Source organism: Oryzias latipes, chromosome 11 (genome assembly GCF_053564925.1).
Source record: "Oryzias latipes strain Hd-rR chromosome 11, Olatipes_Hd-rR_3.1".
In the NCBI taxonomy this organism is placed as follows: domain Eukaryota; kingdom Metazoa; phylum Chordata; class Actinopteri; order Beloniformes; family Adrianichthyidae; genus Oryzias; species Oryzias latipes.
This window is the reverse complement of record NC_136247.1, coordinates 21,665,187-21,687,500: the sequence shown is the minus strand read 5'-3', so window position 1 is coordinate 21,687,500 and position 22,314 is coordinate 21,665,187. Positions and strand designations below refer to the sequence as shown.

At 37.3% G+C, this 22,314-nt stretch overlaps 1 protein-coding gene across 9 annotated transcripts in view; it reads right to left on the bottom strand.

Moving 5' to 3' along the window:
• Positions 1-22,314, bottom strand: part of csmd3b (CUB and Sushi multiple domains 3b) — a 478,594-nt gene that overhangs the window by 209,835 nt on the left and 246,445 nt on the right. For all 9 annotated transcript variants that reach the window (XM_078954985.1, XM_078954986.1, XM_078954981.1 and 6 more), the window contains one exon: positions 15,219-15,331. In XM_078954985.1, coding sequence (XP_078811111.1) covers positions 15,219-15,331 — 113 coding nt within the window. The remainder of the gene's footprint in view (positions 1-15,218; positions 15,332-22,314) is intronic.

Here is a 22,314-nt window from a genome sequence, read left to right as displayed (position 1 = left end):
GGAATATTAAGAAAAGGACAGCTCTACAAGATGGCAAATGCATTACAGTGCAGACGCAACCACAGTCTGACACTGCTAAACGTTGGCTACATTAGCACATTTACAATAACACCCAACCAAACATTTTGACAGAATACTCTCAAAATTGCTTTGACATCAGTAAACACAACCAAAATGATTCCACATACAAGGCGCTCCGATGATGTTTCTTTTGAGAAAAAAATGAAGATGTTTAAGCGAGCTATTAGTGCGCATTATACGGTAACTTGAAATTCTAAACCTAGATGTTAACTGAATGAATCTTCAAAAAAGCTGACAGTAAATAGTAAAAAGAATATGCAAGTGGAAACTAACTACTTAATATGACTGCTCTAAAGGTTTTTATTTTTTATGCCCAACTGTCAAAACTCTTCATGCCCTACCAACATAAACAATGACAGCATAAGTGCATCATTATTAATGAGACAGTGACATTATCATTCTAATGAATGTCTGACAGAACGGCTGTCAGATCCCTTTTATGATTGTAACACTAAATGTTGACAAATTACAGTAATGCTAATGTTCTTTAATTATCCTGATGTTTCACAGTTTCTGCACAGACACAGTATTTGACAAACTGTACATGCGTTCTATGTAACAATTATGACAATGTTACAGTGCCTCCAAAAGAACCCCCTGACTACTTAACATGTTGACAAATGCATGCAAACTTTCAATATCTCACTTCATTCCAGCTCTATACAAATTGTTTTCAGTAGGAAAATTCAATGTTAATATGTGATTAATTAAAATTAAACAAATGAAAACTGTAGCAGTTGTTGTAGTTCTACTGCTGTAGTGTAGTTTGGTGGAACACAAGGAATACAATGAGAAATGGTAAGAACAATTTTAATTTTTTTTATGCTATTATCCTGTTTTTATCCCACGATGGGAAATTTGTTTTCCACATTTGACCCAATTCCTGGGGGAGCTGCAGCCGAACCCTGCTCGGGAGGCAGTAGCGTTCAGGGTCTTGCCCAAGAGCCCTTACATGATACACTATTGTTTTTACTTTTTTTATATGGGTTTCAAAAACAAAAAAATAAATTTTCAAGGGTCTCCCTGAGCAATTGGTAGTTTTTTGTTGTGATAGCAATATTAATTTTATTAAAATACATTAAGTTGTAACTGTGACAAAATTTGAAAGAAACATACTAAGTCATTGCAGCTAGGATTTTATTATTTCTTCAGTTTGTTGATGTGACATAAGTGGCAGAATTTAAGTTATACTCAAATTCATAGATATGTGCTGCAAATGCTCCAGACTTTGACCTGAAAGATATTACGAAAGTTCAGGCCGTGTCACAAAGCAAATTTGTACATTTTGTGCGTATTGTACGTTAAATTAACAGAAAAAGTACAAATAGATCAGGTAATTTGTGATTAGGTAATTTTAATGTGATATGTGCGCCGTGTACGCAATATAAAAGTTAAACCCCCGATCGACATCTGCGTATATCTACTAAGGACAAACGAAAAAAACAATTATGGATTACGTATATCACGCACTGAAATATAATAAAAGAAAAATGAACAAAATGTATGAAGTGACTGTGTGACATGTCCTTTATTTAACAAAAAAGATTAGGTAGTTAAAGTCTTTCTCTGATCCTCTTTTGATCTGTTGAAAAAACGTTCCTGGAGGTCTTTTAATTCTGATTATGTCGATTTTAGCCAAAAGACAATTTAAAAAAAACTGTCGTCTTCTAGGACAGAGTTTCTGCAGAGACAGGAGTTCATTAGAAAATCACATCTTTGTTGTGGGCTGGACTGTTGGCGTAGAGCAGGGGTATCAAACTCATTTTAACCGAGGGCCACATCAGCATAGTGGCTGTCCTCAAAGGGCCAGATATAACTTATACATGTAACTAAATGTAATGAAAAATAAAACCTAACTACTCCTTAATATTAAAGTACTCGTTTATTTATTATAACTTTTTAAAGTGACAATTACAGTTACATAGAAAACATGTTTACTTGTTATTCTAGCATAAATCCTTTTAAATTTGATTTTGTCAGGTTAGGTTATATGGACAGTGTTTAAGTCCTAATGTATAGTTGCCCAATCTGATATTTCAAGTCCAATATGAATAAATACACCACAATTTTTATTTTTTATTTAAAAGAAATGTAAAACTGTTATGCTCTCGGGGGCCACATAAAATGACATGGCGGGCCACATTTGGCCCGCGGGCCTTGAGTTTGACACGTGTGGCGTAGAGTAAGCCTACCTCCTAGGGTTGTGCCGATGGACGATATCATCGTCCATCGTGATGGGTGACTGACATCCCGATGGAGAGACCACCATCGTGATGCCACGCCCCCGCCACGTTGCGCGTCGACATCATAAGCCGCGGTTACATGTACAAAATATCTTGATGGGATCAATGATCGGATTAGTATCCAACCGTGTAGATGGGCCCAGAAAAATGTTTTCAGAATATAAAAACGTTCACTAAGGTCACAATTTCGGTCGGAATAAATCATTCGCACACGCGCAGTATTCGCACATGCGCAGTTTGAAAACCGGAAGAGGATACAACTTCCGCCGAGCGGCTTTTTTTCCAAACTTTATTGAAGGTAACAATTCAATACAAAACGATAACAGCGGCGAGCAGCTATATACATTGACATGTCAGCTCGGTAAAATACGAGACGATCTTCTAAACGTGCTTTTAATAATGTTACGGTTATTATGAAACACCTGTTCGCTCATCATTTGAATTTTAATCCGTGTGGTCAGTGCTTTTTCTGAACGTAGCCAGGATTAGCAGTATGCTAACACGGGCTAACAACATTAGCTTTGGGTGGCGCTGCATCCTGTGAATAACATCAGCCTTTATTTAGTCGGGACACGACTGGAAACACAAATCCACGTGATTGATTGAATGTTTTCTAAGGACTGAGCGACATTTCTGCTTTGAAGCTCAAACCGCTGTGTATCTGCTGACGATCCGAACTGTGCTCAGACACACGTTTAGACCCGGTTCTGAGTTTGATAGCTCGTACCCCTAGAGCTGCGGGACGGATCGCAGTCTTAAATCTCCCACACATACCGCTCATGTACCCCCCCCCCCTTCCCATCAAACATAAAGCTGTAAATCCGCCCTCCGCCGGTCCACTTCGCTAGTTAAGTGCGGGAGCGGACCACTTCTTTTCTATTTTGCTTGTTACTTTTTCTGTTAAAGTCACTTCCCTCAGTTTATACTGGATCATCGCGGATTAACCATTAGTTGGGAAATAAAATGAAAAAAGCAAAATAACGAATAGCAGTTATATAAGAACGAAAAATGTAAAAATACCCCCCCCCCCCGACGATGTCATCGTCCATCCCGATGGTTGACAGCAAACATCGTCAACGGCCAAATTAGGGGACATCGCCCAACCCTACTACCTCCTCTTCCCTTCACCCGTCTGTTAACATGCTTCCCTGCTATCTTACAGCCCCTCACACTCCCAATTTAACATTACAGGTGAAACAAAAATGGCAAGCAATATTGGAGCTATCCGGTCGATATCCAGATACCAGCTCAGACAAGGAAAACAAAAATTAATGTTGGATCTAGTCGTCTGCTAGTGCAGTGTTTTTCAACCTTTTCTGAGCCACGGCACACTTTAACCTTAAAAAAATCCCGCGGCACACCAGCATCCAAAAAATAAAAAAAGGAGAAACTCATAGTCTGTATTGATCTACAGCCCCTCCGCAATCTCACATGCATTTTTGAGATAATTGTTGCAGAAAAGCTGGAAACTGCAGCTGTTTTTTTTCTAAAAGATGCAATAAAAGATAAGTTAGAAGATTTAAAAACAGTTTGATGTGTGTTCGTTGGTTTCAAGACGTTTAACTACAGATCTCTGTATGCGCTGTCACTCTCACAACCCAATGCATCATGGGAGATGTAGTGCATAAAACGGCCGGAGATCGGTTTTCGGAGCTTCATTGTTTTGTTCACTTGTTCCACGGTCTGATACCGGATTCTGTGGGAAGCTACACCGCTAAAGACGAGCTTTAGCTGCTATTTTTTTTAGAACTGAGCGACTTTACGAGCTAAATCGGGACAAGGAAGTGAAGACTTTAACCACTTCTGATTGGTCAGACTGATGACATGTGATTAAGCCTTCAAGAATGATTGGTGGAGAGAGATAAAGGGACGGGACGTTTCCAAAATACAGCCGAAGGTGCAGCTGAATCGCGGTACCTTATCAAAATGTCTGTAATAAAATAAAATAAACGCAAAGAAAAAGTATTTTATGATCTTTTATATTCCTAACTCCTCAGTGTTTTATCAGGGCCTGTTTGGATGAACAGAGAGCTGAAATCATGGAGATGGAAAATGTTTTTAGATCAGTTAATGAGGGCAATTTCCCACGGCACACTTGACCATCTCTCACGGCACACTAGTGTGCCGCGGCACACTGGTTGAAAAACACTGTGCTAGTGGATGCATCAGAATGGAGCGAAGCAGGAAGGTTGTGGCCCATCCAGCAGCGTATTTTCTACGTCATATACAATATTTGTCAATGTGGATTATTCCAGCTACTCCTGATTCCCAAGTTAAATAAAGAAATACTCAAAAATGCTATTTTAAGCTAATTTTCTAGATACATTTCCTCCATCATCAAAAGAAAATGTATGTTAACATGTTAAAAACATCAAAAACATTTTAATCAGAGTGGGTCTTTAAAAACAATGGTTGAAAGTCAACAGCTGTTGAAACTAGCTCTTAACACGAGTTTTTCATTGAATCTTTGCACGGATCTTTGCTATTGTTTTTCTTAGAAAGATAATGGGAAGCATTTATGAAAAATAATTACACCTAACTATAAAGTATTTCAATTTTTCTCATATTGCTAAAGAGGGTTGTGATTAAAAGAATGCTCTCAGTATGGCCCAGTTTCCCATAGACCCTTCTTCTTAAGGCAACCTCAGAACACAAAGAAAATGATGCAAAGACATAAAGTTCACAGTGAAACACCTACATAAAGAATGGAGTTTATCTCTCCTGACACTGGAGTCCTGGCTAATCAAAGAGGAAAGTGCTTGCTAAATCATGAGGAGACGGCTATCTCTTAGATGGATTGCATTTATAACATTCTATAAAAGAGATTCATGCAACACTGTGAGCTTATAGCAGCATTCCTGCCACTTAGAAACAGCAACAACAAACTATGTTCCCTATAGATTGTTGTTCAAATGTTTCTACTGACAGACACTTCAATTCTTATAACCAGGTAGATTTTTTCCTCCCCCATTAGGCAGTGAAATATGAAACTGCTTGCCAAAACCATAACCCCCACCCCCATTTCTTTTGAGGACTTATATATACACTGTCATGTACCATTGTTATGGAAATAACAAGGCATAAAATATGTGAATATCCATCAAAGTTAAATATGCTCTGCTTAATTTTTCAGCCAACATGTAGGAGCTCTGCAGCAAGCAGCAGATGGAAGAGCAGATGCATTTAAGGAAGACACATTTATTCAAATATTATTTATTTAACAAAGCTATATTTGGAAACAGGAAAAACAATAAGTAATGTCAAATTCAGCAATGACAAAATCAGGAAGTGAAATATACAGTAAAAGTACACATTTGACTGTGTGCTCTAAAGGCCTCAAACCAGACCCATTATGTTGTTCTCTTCTCGCTAGTCCATGATGGAATTCAACATCAAAGGTTGTAGCTAACCTGGACCTAAGGCAGGACTGCAGCCCACTGAGCCACAAACAGGATTTGATTCCAACTGCTTTATAAAAGAAAATTCTATCTGGAGTTTTTTTCTATATGACTGGTTATAGAGCATCCTACCTACAGTGTGATACAAAGAAAAGGGAATAAAGATGGCTTTGGGATATTTTGGTATAATTTCTGCTTAAAAATAAAAAGCCCAGATTCCAGAAAAGTTCAAATATATTTCTGAGTGAAAATACTTGGGTTAAGTTGAGTCAAAACAAAATCTATACATGTAGCATGTACAGCATGTTTTTTCCTTGTAAAAATCAAATGCAATTTAACATTTATTAAACAATATTAATGCTGAAACCAGATTATGAATGTGCCAATTGGACAATTCCTCTCTTCTCTCATAGTTTTCTTAAGAAAAATACAACCACAAATGAAAAGTGTGTGGAAATGTGTTGGGTTGTAAAAACTAAAATAGCTGACAAAAATGTAGAAACATCGTGTTAGCAAATACAGATGGAATGCACAGACTGAGGTCGCATTAAAAAAGATCAGATAAGAATCCAAACTAGGACCACATTTATGATTTCTTAAAACTCCTTTTCCACACTTTGTGTGTTCCAAAAGGATCAAATACAAGCAATAAAATTGGCTTGCAGTGCAAACAGTCTTAAAAAGAGGACCTGGAAGTTACATGTGATATATATGTGTTCATAGTAATACACTCCATAATACACTGAAAGCATCAATTGTATAAGCTAGGCTGTCTGAAGTTACATCAATGCAGTCAAATCATTAATATGCAAGCAACTGACATTCATTCAGATTTGGCCAATTCTTGCTACTCTATTTTCTATTAAAAGTTGTTTCTATGAAGAAAATAGGCACAATGCAAAAACCAGTTTTCCTGTTAAATATATAAAAAAGAAGCGTCTGATTTATTTATGGACACAAATCACCTCTGAAGCAGTCGATGTAGCTTTACGCATTTTTAATAATTGGCTAGATTTCCATGGCAAGGGGGTATTTATTCAGTAAAACGCTAAATGCCAATGAAAGCCTTTCTTTGTCATTATCTGCAACCCTTAACATTTGTATACGTGTGCACTAGATTATGAGTGGATTAGAGGCATTACCAAAGTCACAATAATGGTACCATTCAGTCCTGAGATTTTAAAATGTCAATCTCCCCTAGGGTTTTGTGGTTTTAATGCTCCAGTTAAATAATGTTTCCAGAGCGGTGTTGCTCTTGTGCTGACTGACTTATTTGTTAACAATGCTGATAATATTGATCAGTCGGTTATTCATCTCCAATCACAGCCCCCGAGAAACACAGAAAATCATGAATATGTAATGAAGAAAAACGATAGAGTGATGTGATTGGTGGACTGCGCCACAAGGGAAGAAGGTAAACTAATTTACAGCTCAGACACCACAGCATTTTCATTCGAAGTGTGGTTTCACGCTTATGCTAATGCATGAAGTACAAGCTACGGCCTTTCATCTATAGACATAAGGCCAAGGATCAAACGACTGGCCAAATATGATGACTGCTCCACCTCTGCTTGCAGTATATAAGCATCTGTCTAAAGAAGAAAGAAAAAAAAAACATGGATTTTGAATAGGAATTTTTAACAGGAGAGGCATGTGGGTTCAATAGTTAAGCTAAACAATCATTGGAATCTATTTACTGTCATTAGACAAAAAAAGGGGTTTTCCTATCCAGCTAAATTCTTGTAAATATTAGATTGATTCTTGCAGACATTGATGATGCCAAGTTAAAAACCACTTAAAGTTCCACTCTGATCATCTTTTGATTCATTTTCAAAGCATTTCCAGTGGTCTTTTTATTGTAATTATGCAATTTTTAGCCAAAATGGTAAAAAAAAAAAGTTTTTATCATTTTCTAAGACAAAGTTCCTGCAGAGCCCGAGTTGTTCGTTTAAAATTCACCTCTGAGTTGTGGATGGGACCCTTTGGGTGTAGCAACCCCACCCCCTTCACCTACCTGTTAAAAAGAGCTCTCTGTTTTCACCCTCTCCCGCTAGCTTACAGCCCCTCACACCCCCAACCTAACATTACTGGTGCAACAAAAATGGCGACCAATATTGGATTGAGATACTCTGAAATGGAAGCCCAAAAAAAAGGCTTTAAATTTGAATGCAAGCACAATCTATTGATTTTGTGTTGTTAAAGAAATGGGCACTTAACAGCGATTTGTCTAATTCAAGTCTACTTGATGAATCCCACTTTTGGGTTGTATGCTTTGTAAACTCTTATTATAAACTAGTTTATATTCCAAAATAGAAAAAACTCTTAAATAATTTCAAAACTGTATATATAAAAAAAGAGTAGACTAAATAGCTGGTTTCCTAACCTTGTTGATGTCCAGTGGTCACATGCACTCATACGGGGGGGGATTGACCATTATGGACCTTCTGGCCCAAAGTCCAGGGTCGTAGACAAAAGCGGCTGCGTCCTAAGTGGAGTGCAGGAGTGTCTTGCTGTTCCATTTAGGCTTGTAAGGCCACTTCAAGACACTTCATGAAAATGGATTGTACCATTGTTGTGCGTGTGGTAACTGTAAGACGAGGCATTTGTTAGGCAAGTTGCATGACAAAACTTATGACATAATGCTGCCGTAACTCTAGTCGTTAGCAAGGTGCAAGCGCTGGCTACTTACTGACTGCGGCGGGCAAATGCTGTAAGTCCCCGGAGGATGCTCATAGGTTGTCCACACAAACTACGCTCTGATTTATTGTTTAATTTCTAACAGCCATGTTGTACACAAGGGCTGTGCCAGGAGCTCGTAATTATCACCTGATCAGCACTAGCAGTGTGCCAGGTTTGGAAGGTTAAAAAAAAGAAAGAATTCGGATGACACGTCTGCGTCTCAACTACTTAACCCTTACTTCACCCTTGAGTGTTGTACAGTTGTTCACTGCAACCTGTTACTCTGCAGCATGCCAGTAGAAAATAATATGAATCAATGTTTTGGCTTGATGGGCTCCCAGGGTGAGCCAAGGTAAACTTTTTCCTTGACAATAATCCTGCAACACACCAGCAACAAAAAGAAAAGAGAGAGACTCTATATTCTGTATTGATGTACAGTCTCTCCACGGTCTTGCAGGTATTTTTTTGTAATAATTGAATAATTGAAGTACAAAAATGTGAAATTTGTTGTGCTTAATGACAGTTAACAGCAGAGGAGTAAGAGACGCCATCACATTAACCCAATGCATCACGGGATATTTAGTGAAATGCAGTGGTGCTGATGCCAGACAGAGTCACGTCTCTGAGCTTTATTATTTCATTCACTCTTTACACGGTCTGTCACCGGATTCCACGAGAAGGTACTAGGAGTGCACGGATTATTACGGATCCGTACAGATCACTAGTCCCGGTTCTGCACTGACGTGTGCCGCGGGTTACCCTCCTCTCCTCCCTACACGCACTTCATTTAAATCAATTGTCAGTTTACATCTAACATGATTTGTTCCTTCAAATTTGCGTCCTCCGCTTTTGTTTTAACCTGCATCAAAGCTGCTGCTGGATGTTTGTCTAAAAGTGTGGTTAGAAACCTGACACTCACGCCACGCGTGGGAGGAGCTACCATCACAGGTTTTTCTCGCCCTCCTTATGAAAGATACAGAAGATGCTGAAAGATCTGGTGCGTTTATTTTGAGGAGCGCCACATAGCTGTAGGCAAACTACTCAGTATGAAACCTGAGCCTTTTTTGATAAAGCTGATATTCTGGTGACCATCTCACGGCACACCAGTGTTACGCGGCACACTGGTTGAAAAACAGTGGTTTACGATATTGATGTTTTGTGCAGGCCACCTGTGTAAAGGTTTGCCCACTTTTCACTGCAGTTATCACAGTGGGAAACTGCATCAGCTCTGATTGTATCGGGGCATGTTTAAGATTTACAGTAAGAACCTGTGTTGTGTAACAGACAAACGCAGAAAATACAAAAGCCTATTAGGTCTTGAGGTGAAAAAGCATCAATTATTACTTCGCACAAACAGCTGAATAAATATTAAGCTAATTAAAGATGGCATTAGGCGCTTATTGGTTGAGCAGTCAACTTGTAGTTAGCTGTAAGAGAGACAGCAAGGGGATACATTTATTTATTCATTTATTTTCACTAATCCCTCTGTTGACAAAAAAATATAAAAATTACCATAAGGATAAATGACCTTGCTTTTCTGAGATTTATCACCTACGGAAATGATTTAAACCCTAACAAACATTTTATCATCCATGTAAATATTCAATTCCTTGAAACATTAATTCCTTCCATTGAAGTCAGTCAACATAAATCCTGTGGCATGTTTTAAAACCCTGCCACCATGAATTATTTTGAAGCATTAATTAAGCATTTCAATGGAAATATAATTCGGTTGATCTGGTTTAGCTGTGCACTGCAGCTCCAGGCTTTTCTTTATAAAATGCTTGCTGTCCTGAGTCCAAGTACTCTGAACATAACCTCCACACACAGAGGCATATACTTTTGCTTTTTTATTTTTACTTCTGTTATTGTTATTAGCGGTTCTTTAACACTAACAGGTATTAAGAATTTGTTTTAAGTCTTTAGTTAAATAATTTCCCAAAATTTATTGTCTTTTTGTGTTTATTCTATTAACATTTCTCTGGATTTTACCAGCTTCATCTCCATTCCTTTCCTTTCTTTAATGTTCCCTTGTAATGTGCTTTGTTTCTTTGCAAGCTGGGTAACCCAACTACCCCTCTTTCTCCAAACTTGAATATAAATCATAGTGAGTGAGACTATTAATATTTAAAAACTTTATAATTTGAGCACCAGCAGAGAAGAGAGTGTTTCTATGACCTTAAATACAGGCTTTGCACAAGAAAAACACACATTCATGCAGAAGGAAGAGTCTGGTAGTACATACAGCCAAATGTCATCTCTGCGGTTTTATTGCTGTGTCATGAACTCATCTTTTGAAGCCAAAACACTTTTTGCTCATTCAGAGACTTTACTTAATGTTCAGCATAGAAGTTGAGTAACTGTCCACACTGGGTTTAAAAATACCTACTACTTTTCACTGACGCAGCAGAAAACTAAACACATGAAAGTACTTTATGTCTTAAGCCGAATCCGAATTCTTCTCCTACCCTTCCGGCTTCTCCCTATCCCTCTAGTTGTAGGGGCATTTTAAGACATAGGGGTGTCTGAAATAGCTTTTTAAATTCTAAACCGGCTAATCCGCGTCACACTGTGCCACATTTCTTCATGTGAGTGTGCTCTTTAGCACATAGGTTTACGTGTAAATGAATGTAATGACTTTTTGTTTTATCATAACTGTAGTTCAGTTATAAAACTGATGTTGTTATGCATTTTCTGAGTGCTGACAGCTACTCGCAAACGTGGATAACGTCAACTATAGATAAAGTCATCAAGTGAAAGTGACGTCCGAATTAGAGGACACTATTTTTGAGGGATAAATGTAGGGGTAAGGAGACGCTGTAGGAGTAGGGGAAGAATTCGGATTCACACGCACACTTATGGGGGTGCTAGTAACTAAGACAGAGCTTTCTTCCCTTTTGCCTTTCCACCCAATGGCATAGCTGACACGATCGCCGAGATACACGTGTCACAGAGACACAAAAGTAGCAGCGGAGAGCTGCTTTTTTAGTGGGGGTGAAGCTCACATCACCAGACATGGAGACCTGATTACCAATGCTTTTGTAGAGCTTTTTAATATAAATATTACACAGTATTGTTCACATCCATGTTTTTCAATGCCTAATAGCGCGAGCTGGTTTCTGTTTATTCACATCATTACAATTTAATGAAAACAGTATAATTGCGAAATTGTGTTTTTTTTTACATTTCTAGTATTTTGATTGATAAAGTTTTGTGCATATATGCATCCATAGATGCTAAATATAATTTATATTATAGTATTTTTATGTACCCTTTTTGACTATTTTGCAGGTTCCAATAGAAACCATCTTTGCCATGGTTAGATAACCAACAAATTAATGGATTTGACTGACAGCTGACAATAGTTGCTCATATGTCATAAGTCTTTTAAAAAATGGCTCTAATTGATGAATCATCTCATTGCACTAAAGCCCCTCATTAAAGATGTTGATTAACCTTTTAAGTTAATTAAAACCAATTAGCCTACAAATCACAAGTGAAGAGGTCAGGTTGTCAATCTGTCAGTCCAGCAGCAGGTCTGAAGGAGAGTCTGGATAAGGTGAATACAGTTATGCAAAAGTAGATAAATAAAAGAAACAACCAGAACAAAAAACACAGCGATTTTAAAAAGGCTACAGGCTGCTGTAGTGCTGTTGCCCCCTGGACCCATCAGATGCTCCTTTCCTTAGGAATCCTGGGGTAAGCCTTGACAGGTATTTTAAATTTGACAGGCAGGTCAGTGCAGTAGTTCAGTCTAGTTTTTATCACTTAAGGCTAAACAGCAAAGTTAAGCCATATCTTCCTCCTCATGCTCTGGAACAAGTAATCCATGCTTTGATATTCTCCAGACTGGACTACTGTAACTCTCTGTACAGTGGCATTGACCAGCCACAGCTCCGCCATATCCAGCTGGTTCAGAATTCTATTAACGTTGACCAGACGGTGTGAGCATATCATTCCGCTTTTACGCTCTCTTCACTGGCTGCCTGTGTCTTTCAGGATAAGTTTTAAGATTTTACTTTTGGTTTTTAAACATTTGAATGGTCTGGCACCTCTGTATCTCTCTGAGCTGTTACATGTGTATCGTCCATGTTGAGTCCTAAGATCTGAAGATCAAATGCTTTTAATGGTTCCCAGGACATGGCTTGTGACTCGGGGAGACAGAGCCGTTTCGGCTTCAGCTCCCAAACTCCTCCCCGAACCGCAAGACAATTTTAAAAACTCCTCTTTTTCGTCAGGCTTTTAACTCCAGTTAGCAGATTAGTGGGTCAGCTTGTTAATTTTATTCTTTTATTGTTTTATAGCTTTTATTGTTTCTTTATTGTATCATATTGTTTCTGATTTATTTGATTTTATGCTAAGTAAGCACTTTGGTTGCCTATACATGCTATACATGTAATAAATTGATTGATTGATTGATTAAATTGAAAAAAATCTTCCTATGTCAGAAATATTTCCATATTTGAAGTAACAACTAAAAATAACATTTATTTTTAAAATGAGGATCCACATTGACCCCCCAACTCATTAAATAAATTCTAGGTTATGACAGTTTCTTTTTTCAAGCCTCTTTGTATGATTTCCACTCTCACAGCCTCATGTTAGTACACTCATTTTTATTTCCTAAGTCAGTTTTTCAGCTCCAGAATTTTAATGTCAGAGAACATTATTCTGAGAGAACATGACTTGTCTAAGTGAGCCAACCATAATGAGCGGAGAGCCAATTGAAGGCTGGCAACGGCCTACAAAATTGATCAAATTACTATAATTACTATTTGAGAGAAAGCACAGTGTTTCCGTTTATCAGTGTCTCAAAAAACACAATACTGTGAGGGGGAAAACTACAGCACAAACACAGGAAGAGGAAAATATGGTTGTGTCTTCATATTTGAATTTACATGAGAGGAGAAACCACTGATGATTGACCAGCAATATCTGAACATGTAGTTGTGGTAAAATTAACGTATTTTCCGCACTATAGGACGCACTAGATTATAAGGCTAACTTTCAATATATGGTCTATATTTAAACTTATGTAATGTTTAAGGCGCACTGAACTATAAGAAGCATTAGGCAAAACAAGGAGTCAGAGATGAGTGCATCGGGTTAAGTGACGTTATAGGTTACTTTATTAACTGTATTTACCATAACTCTAGAACTTGTTTGTGATACGTTTAATGTTAGCCACGTTGGAAGGGTTAGCCTATACCTGTAACTCCCAACCTTGTTTGCATTTGCAGCACTCGAATAACCGACTACATATTGGGTTACTGTATCCACAATAAAATCCAAACTTGTTTGCAACACGTAAAAAACAGAGTGACACTGCCAAAAAAAAAGTTACTGTGACTATGCTAACTCCCAACCTTGTTAGTGACACGTAAAAAACACAGTCCAACACTCCTACGCGTTTTCTGGATTAAAGTATTCACATTAACACTCAATGTTCTTTGAAACATCTAAAACACAGACTGATAAAGCTTAAACAAATGTTACTGAGGCTAACTCATTTGTTGGTGATACATAAGTAAACATTAGCCAGGTCAGCGTATTCAATTTTGTTTGCAACACGTAAAAAACAAAGTCTTACCTCTAAAGCAAACATTACTGTGACTACGCTAACTCAAAAATTTGTAACATTAAACAAAAAGAAAAACACACAGTCCAGCACCGCTACACGCTATCCAGGTTAGAGTAGTCACACTACCACCCAAACTTCTTTACAACACGTAAATCAACAGACTGACATTTTGAAAGAGCGCTGTGTACTTCTCAAAATCGCCTTGACATCAATAAGGACACCTTGAATTAATCCAGATAAAAAACGTTCCAGATAACGCTTAATAGTGTTTGAAATACGATAGATCTTTGCATTTTAGACTACGTTCAACTGCAGGGCTTAATGCTCAATTCCGATTTTTGGAAAAAATCTGATATTTTTGCAAGGCCGTTCACATTTCCAATTAAATCTGAACGTTTGTGATCTCCTGTGTGACCGTGAAATGACCCAGAGGTGACCCGCATGCGCAGAAGAGTACTCAACGGTGAACGACGTCATCGTTATATCGTCATCGCAATATTGATCACTAATATCGCAAATCGCAAGTTTTCCTCAAATCGTATTTTTAGCTGTTTAATTGTAGCTTTTAATGTCAGATTTTAGACTAAGAACATAGTTTAATGTCAAGATTTGTAGTTAGTTAAGGGCCAGGAAATGTAGAAAGTCACTACCAAAATACAAAAAGGCAAAACAAAAATCTGTGTGTGTGTATGTGTGTGTTTACACATGGCTAAACATCAAAATAGCCAAAAACCAATGGGGGGCTTAAGAGGGACTTATGAAAAAATGAAATAAAAATAATAACAAAAAGAGATAAATAGAATTAATTTGCTCCAGTCTCCTTTGGAGTGCAAATTTTGCTCTCATTATCACTGATGGAAGACACAGATGCTGCCAAGTAAATGTCCAACTGTCTCCTATCAGTAACAACTTGTATCAAAGTGAGATAACTGTTTGTTCATATGGAGTTATGAGTAAAAGAAGGAAAAGAAAGAAAGAGGGATGTAAAAAGTTAAAGACGATGAGAGAAAACAAGTGAAACAGGACAACTGGGGTTGTAAAGCATGATTAGGGACATCAAAAGACAGGGATGTAAGCCAGAAAGCAACTGGGAAGGTGCACAAGTGCTAAAATTTAAAATGACAAGAAAGCAAAGGCCAAAAAAAGACTGAAATAACACAGATAATAATACAATATATTTTTCTGTTTATTATTCTGTTTATTTTTCTGTTTGCAGAGGTATTTTTCAAATCTTACCTTGATAATGAGCGCTGAAACCTCTATAACGGTGGTTGCCATCTGTCACAAAGTGAAGTCGGAGCCAGTTCTTATTACTAACGATTGGTGATGGGACATTGGTGCCCGACAACCTAGGATAAAAACAGAAGAAAGTGTTTGATAACAAGCATAACCCGATGAAAGTAAAAGCTCTTAGATTTTGTTCTTGATTTTAATTTTAAAAACACCTATGACAATTCCTCATTTGAATAAACTGTCTGTTAGAAAATGGTACAAATAAACAATTTTTTTAGAAGAAGCGAGAAACAAATTGAGGAAAAACACGAAACCATGTAATCATCCTCTAGAGAAACAAAATGAAATCCCCCGGGGAAAAAATAGCCACAATAACTGCAGTTAACTGTCACTGGAACAACAAAAACTGGTTTTATTTAGTGTTTCTTCACAATCCCTACCTTCTCTAGCTCAGTCTTGTGTTTAGAACATATGAGATGATATGTGTGTAGCTGATGCCTTATATAAAGGAAAAACAAATTGCACCAATTCTGCAATCGCTTGCATTTATTGCACATGTTTTTTGTTTCACTTTCACAAGTTTTTATGTCTACTCTTGTTTGGCACTTTCAGCACCACAATGGACTGCATTAAAACCCCTCACATAATATACAATCTTTATCTATAGACATGCCTTAAATGAAGCATGTTCAAAGTCCGGCTTCAAATTTCAGCACACAGGCTCCTATAAAAGAAAAACAACAAAAAACAAAAATATGTGGGCTCGGCTCTTATTAAGAACTACAATTTCTTAAATGTGAGTGACTAAATGATTTTATAGGTCATTGTTAACCTGTGGCAACAACCTTTGGCTACTAGACTTTTAGAGCCTTTAGGGCTAAATGAGAAGAACAGATTTATTTGTTTCTGAGATCATAACAACAGTGGTTTGTAGTTCTGAATTAGAGAACTATTTGTGATGTTTTCCTTTTAACATGATTTAAATGTAGAAGTTTACACTCAATGTTTGAAAGTGAATAATATGTAATATTTCATATGGAATGTTTTTTTTTTTTCCCAGACTTTTTCACTATTTTATTTTTGGTATTCAAATAGGAAACTCACAGTAATTCTGGTTCAAATCTACTATTTTATATTTGGATATCTCGACAAAAAATAAATAAAATCTAATTAGTTACAGGAGTTATATTATAATATAATATATTATATAAACTATTTGTTTGAAGAGTCAAGGTTAGCAGTGAGGAATGCAAAACTTTTCCAAAAATCTATCAATTTAAATTTAGGACTAAAAATGTAAGTTCATGCATAACTTTAAGTTTAAAAGACATTTATATATATATTTCAGTAGAGAGACGTTTCTTTTTCAAAGACATGCAGCAGACAGTCATCTGCATAACAGTGAATAGATAACTCACACGAGGATAATAGAAGAGGGGCTAAAAAAGGCCATTAAACAGCTTAAGAGGAAAAAGCTAGTTTGGTTTGAAAACATTTTATTTTACTTCTTATTGAAAGAAAACAAAAATAAAGGAAAATCAAAACCAGTAAACCCTGCAAAATTCACAAAGAAAATTGATGTTTGCATATATATATATATATATATATATATATATATATATATATATATATATATATATATATATATATATATATATATATATATATATATATATATATATATCCGGTGTGTGGATGTGTGTGTGCCTGGGTGAATGGGACTGTGACTGTAAAGCGCTTTGGGCCTTCGTAAGAAGGTAGAAAGCGCTATATAAGTATACGCCGTTTACCATTTACCATCAAGCTCAAGGCCCCAACTGACAGTGTGCTCAGTGAATGTCTCAGGCAATGGAGAGCAGAGGATACAGTGCTGGAGGACAGATCCTCATGGGAGGACAAACCCTTGGATGGGATGTACCACCGGACCATAACTGAAGTGGCTGATATCAAGAAGTCCTACCAATGGCTAGAAAGGGCTGGCCTACAGGACAGCACTGAAGCGCTCATCCTGGCAGCTCAGGAACAAGCCCTGAGCACCAGAGCGATAGAGGCTCAGATCTACCACACCAGACAAGACCCAAGGTGTAGGCTGTGCAAAGAGGCGCCTGAAACAATCCAGCACATAACTGCAGGATGTAAGATGCTGGCAGGTAAAGCATACATGGAGCGCCACAATCAGGTGGCTGGAATAATATACAGGAACATGTGTGCAGAATATGGACTGGAAACCCCAAGGTCAAAATGGGAAACACCTCCGAAGGTGGAAGAGAATGAGAGGGGCAAAGATCCTGTGGGACATCCAGATCAGGACCGATAGAATGGTAATGGCGAACCAACCAGACATTGTAGCGGTGGATATAGATGAGAGGAAAGCCGTTGTGGTTGATGTGACAGTGCCAAGCGATGGGAACATCAGGAAGTAGGAACATGAGAAACTGGAGAAATACTGGGGACAAGTGAATGTGACAGTGATGCCTATGGCAATTGGAGCACTCGGGGCAGTAACCCCCAATCTAGAGGAGTGGCTACAACAGATACCTGGAAAGACCTCAGACCTCTCAGTCCAGAAAAGCGCAGTGCTAGGAACAGCTAAGATACTGCGCAGGACCCTCAAGCTCCCAGGCCTCTGGTAGAGGACCCGAGCTAGTGTGAGTAACCACCCGAGGAAGGGTGAGAGGGTCGTTTTTTTTTTAATATATATATATATATACACCAAACGAGGGAAAATAAATCTTTGGTAGTTGGCTTTTCTTCTAAATTGAGTTTTATATAATTTGCTGTTTCTACAAATTTGTCAAGTTTCTTTCTTTCCTAACATTTTCTCAGATCTCTGATGGGTCCTAACACACTCTGTCTCTTCTCTTACACTGTATCATGCATGCTTATAGCTTTTTACTCATTTTGTCTGAAGTACATTTATACTAAAATTACACATTGTGCATATTCAAACTGTTCCAATATTAAAACAGCGATAAAATCACAAATCTATACAGAGAGCTCATAAATGTGACACTTAAATATTTAACTCCATGCTCAGTAAGCAGTTAAATTCTCCGCTGTAAGCTAAAGGAATAATTAGAAAAACCTCTACTAGCAGCTGTAGATGGAAAGTTAAAGGAAAAAAGCTTGCAACTGAAAAGGTCAGCAGTCTGCTTCTCCACAGCATCTTCAAATAGTCTTTGCTGCAACAAGTTCTTTCCGGGTGTATTACTACTCCAGCACAAATTTTGGGAATAAATGTACACCACAAATGGAAAAAAGAGCATGTCAGCTCAATGACTACTTACATTGATAATTAAAGCCTAGAATGAAGCTCGAGGCAGAAAGTATCTACACCAGTTATCAGCAAAGACGCTACCTGATCCACCCCGTGTGGACGATTTTTAATACATTATTAAACCATTCATCTATGCTGATGGCTTCTGTCTGTGTCTGTTAAGCCTTCTCTCCGGATATCTGCAATAAAAGCACTTCAGCGCAGCCCTCAGGAACAATAAATCATCTGCATAGGGGCTTCAATGATTTTCTGTAATGAAGTGGTCTGACAGGGTGTCCTGTAAAATACAGTGTGGCAAACAAAGTTCTAAAAAAAAACATTTTTTAAAACAACTTAAAGTGAAAATGTTCAATGAATCACATGGGATTTGCTGTGTAATTAAATGTGTATGATCTACTTAGCTCTGTTACCAAGTGACCATGGTCCATTAGGTTCAGTCTGCAACTGCTCTGAGCAACTCAGTCACTGGATAACATCCAATTTGGCTCAGACAAACAATGACAAGATGGAAGTTAATGTTCTCAGAATCAAAAAGGAAGACGTGGAAGAAACTGATGAGTAGAAATTTCATTGGGAAGTTTGGTTTTTCTTGACAAAATCAAAGAATTATAGATAATTTAGCCTAAGATATTGAAAATAAACTAAGATTTTTATATGGAGTTAAGATTTAAGAAAAATAATTTGCACTTTTTTTTTACCTGGATAATCAAATGATAAAATACTCTGTCATCTGCATAAAGATTGGATGCAATGGATGGATGGATTGCATGCAGCTATGTATCCATCCATCCATCCATCCATCCATCCATCCATCCATCCATCATAAAAAGTGTTTTTCATACTTGTGTAACTCGAAGCGCTTTATAATTAAAAACAAAAACACACCTTTAACCCTCCTTCCTTCCCTGGATCAACACATAAATCCCATGACCTCACACACGATGAATACTAAAAAGAAAGCTTAATTTCTATTAGTTCAATAACGTTCATAGTGTCTGTATTATTAACTGACTTCTTAGGTTCTTCTGTTATCAGACATGGTTGTGTTTTTTCACATTGCTGACACTTTTCGACGGACGTCTTCCATCGAAACATGTCAGGTAGGCTTAATTTCTAAAAGAAACTTAAGGTTTGGCTCAGCTGTGAGGAAACCGTATCTGGGAATGTATTCATACCAAGAGCCAGCTCAGCAACAGAAACTTTGCCACAGTGCCAACCCAGACTGAGACATCAACGGGGTCCATTCCACAACTGCGAGGCTGCAATATTGGACCCCAGCTGCCCCAGATGGGCGAAAACCACGGCAACAACCGCAAACAAAGCTGACAGGCCAGAGTGTCCGGTGAAAATGCACCCATGCACAGGAAAAACATTCAAACTCCACACAGAAAGAAACCAGCTTGGTTTTTTGCCGTCCCACTCCACCACTGTCCATGCTTTGGATCCTATCATTTAAATCTTTTACACCTGTTAAAAGTTACTGATAAAATCGATCTTAAAGTGCTAACACTAGTTATAAATCACTCCACGCTAAAGAGCCAAATGCAAAGCAATCTTGTTGTGGTACACAAACCCAGCAAGATTCTGGGATCAGCAGGAAGCCCTGATTTGGTTCAACCTTCAGTCAGAGCCAGCATGAAGCTGCTTTTAGCTGATAATCTGCATACTGATAGAAAGAAAATAGGCTTCAAGGTACCCAACTTTATGAAAGTTCACACAAGTTTACAAACTTTTCATTGTTTTTGTTTACTATTGAATAGACATTATGTATTTATTTTTAGAAGTGGACTACCTAAGAATAGTCTGTACATATGTATAGACTAATCAACAAATATAAAAATGAACTCTTATATTGTCTTATATTTTTGTAAATGCTTTCAATGAATTGTGTTTTACAGTGCTTCCTTTGTTTATGTTTGTTCACAAAATTGTAACTTTAATGTAAAATACAAGCGTTTGATAATTATTATAACATATTACATGTTAAAAGCAGGGGTCTCTAACCTTTTTCAGGCTATAGACCGGTTTAATGTCAGACAATATTTTCATGGACCGGCCGGAATGACACTCAAGTGGGTGTCGGATTTTTGACGGTGAAATTCAGAGTCTTCAACCTCTGTAAAATATCCACAGCTCTGTACTCTAGATTTTGTGTAGAAACCATGAAAATGTGACATAGATTCCCCCTTAAACTAAAACTTTCAAAGTGGAAACTAAAAAAATCAGATGCCAACTTCGAGCTTGTCCAATTTTTAAGGTGAGACAGATAAATATATATATATATATATATATATATATATATATATATATATATATATATATATATATATATATATATATATATGGATTATATATATTACTAATTAAACTTGTATTTTATAAATATATTCATAAACTTGAATCCACCATTTGAGTAACTTTATTAACAGCATCCATGTAACATTAGAAAGTCAGTTGCTGAATATTATGCATTATTATTATGGTTTGTACACAACTGTTGCAGTAAATCCATATTTGGAGTAAAGACTCCTGGTTTTTGTCTTTGAAATCTAGCTTTCTTTTATTTTGAAGTTGAAACCCCTTCTTCTGTTTCCTCACTGGCTCTTTTCTACTAGAGATGTTTATTTTTGTCAAGCAGTCTGCGCTAAATGTATTTTTGACACGTGACCATGTGACTTGACATAAGTCAAGAATGAGGTGCATGTGGTGGAGAATCCAGTAGTTTTCTCAAATAAAAGTCCCTTCAGGATCAGACTATGAAGAAAACGAAATTTAAAAAAAGCCCGGGGGACCACTGGTACTGGCCTAAAAATTTAATTCCCACTACAAAAGACTTTTCAAAAAAAGGAAGTAAATTATTGTTGCTTTGACCTTCACAACAACAAATAAACCAAATAAGTTGTTTTCATTTGTATAACCTGTATAATGCAATTTTTTTGGAGACAGAAAAATACAAAAACTAAACAAAACATAAAGCTTCACATTTGCTGGATAACAACTATTATAGATGAAACTTTTCAATGCATACTGTGACAGAAATGTTATGTGGGCTTGTGTCTGTGTGTATTGTCTGTGCATGCAAGAGGATATCATGTGGAGAGTTTCCAAAGGGAGCATGAGAGCAGAATTGATTAAATACACTAGACCAAAAGAGCATCTCCACCTCTCTTTATCACTCTGTCTACAGACCTCTCATTCAACCTCTATGCTGCTCTTTCTCCTTCAGCAAAAATACAAACCAGTTTTTCCACCAGTAGCAGGGGGCATGAAGGAGATGAGAAGAGAGGAAATAAAGAAACATGCGTTGGAAAGAAGGTGGAAGCAGCCAGAGATCAATGAAGTCCATAGAACGAGCTGAGGCAAAGAGGTAGAAAGCTGTTCGCTGAACAGGAGAGGAGTATCAGAGGCTGGCACGCATGTCACGCATGTCACTATGTCGTCTGTGTAATTATTCATCCAAGTTTTTAAGAAGATTGTAATCAAACACCAAAAGTCATTCACAAGGAAGCGATCTAAGTGAGGTTAATTTAGGGACAAACACAGAAACATTTTAACTGAAAGGAAGTCATTATCTGCCAAGCTGAACACACGACAATAAACAATACACTGCAATTATGCAAAAGACTATCAACTGGATATCATTTTCAGAATTGATGATGGCTAATTTACAGTTACTAAAAATATTCAAAAAGTTTGCCTTGGAATAATGGGTATTATTGTCTCCTAGAACTGAGAAAAAATGAGTTGGTGCTTTATTCAAAACAGTTGGTCAGTTTTAATTTTTTAATATTAGATTTAAAATCAAACAGACGCTTTGACCCT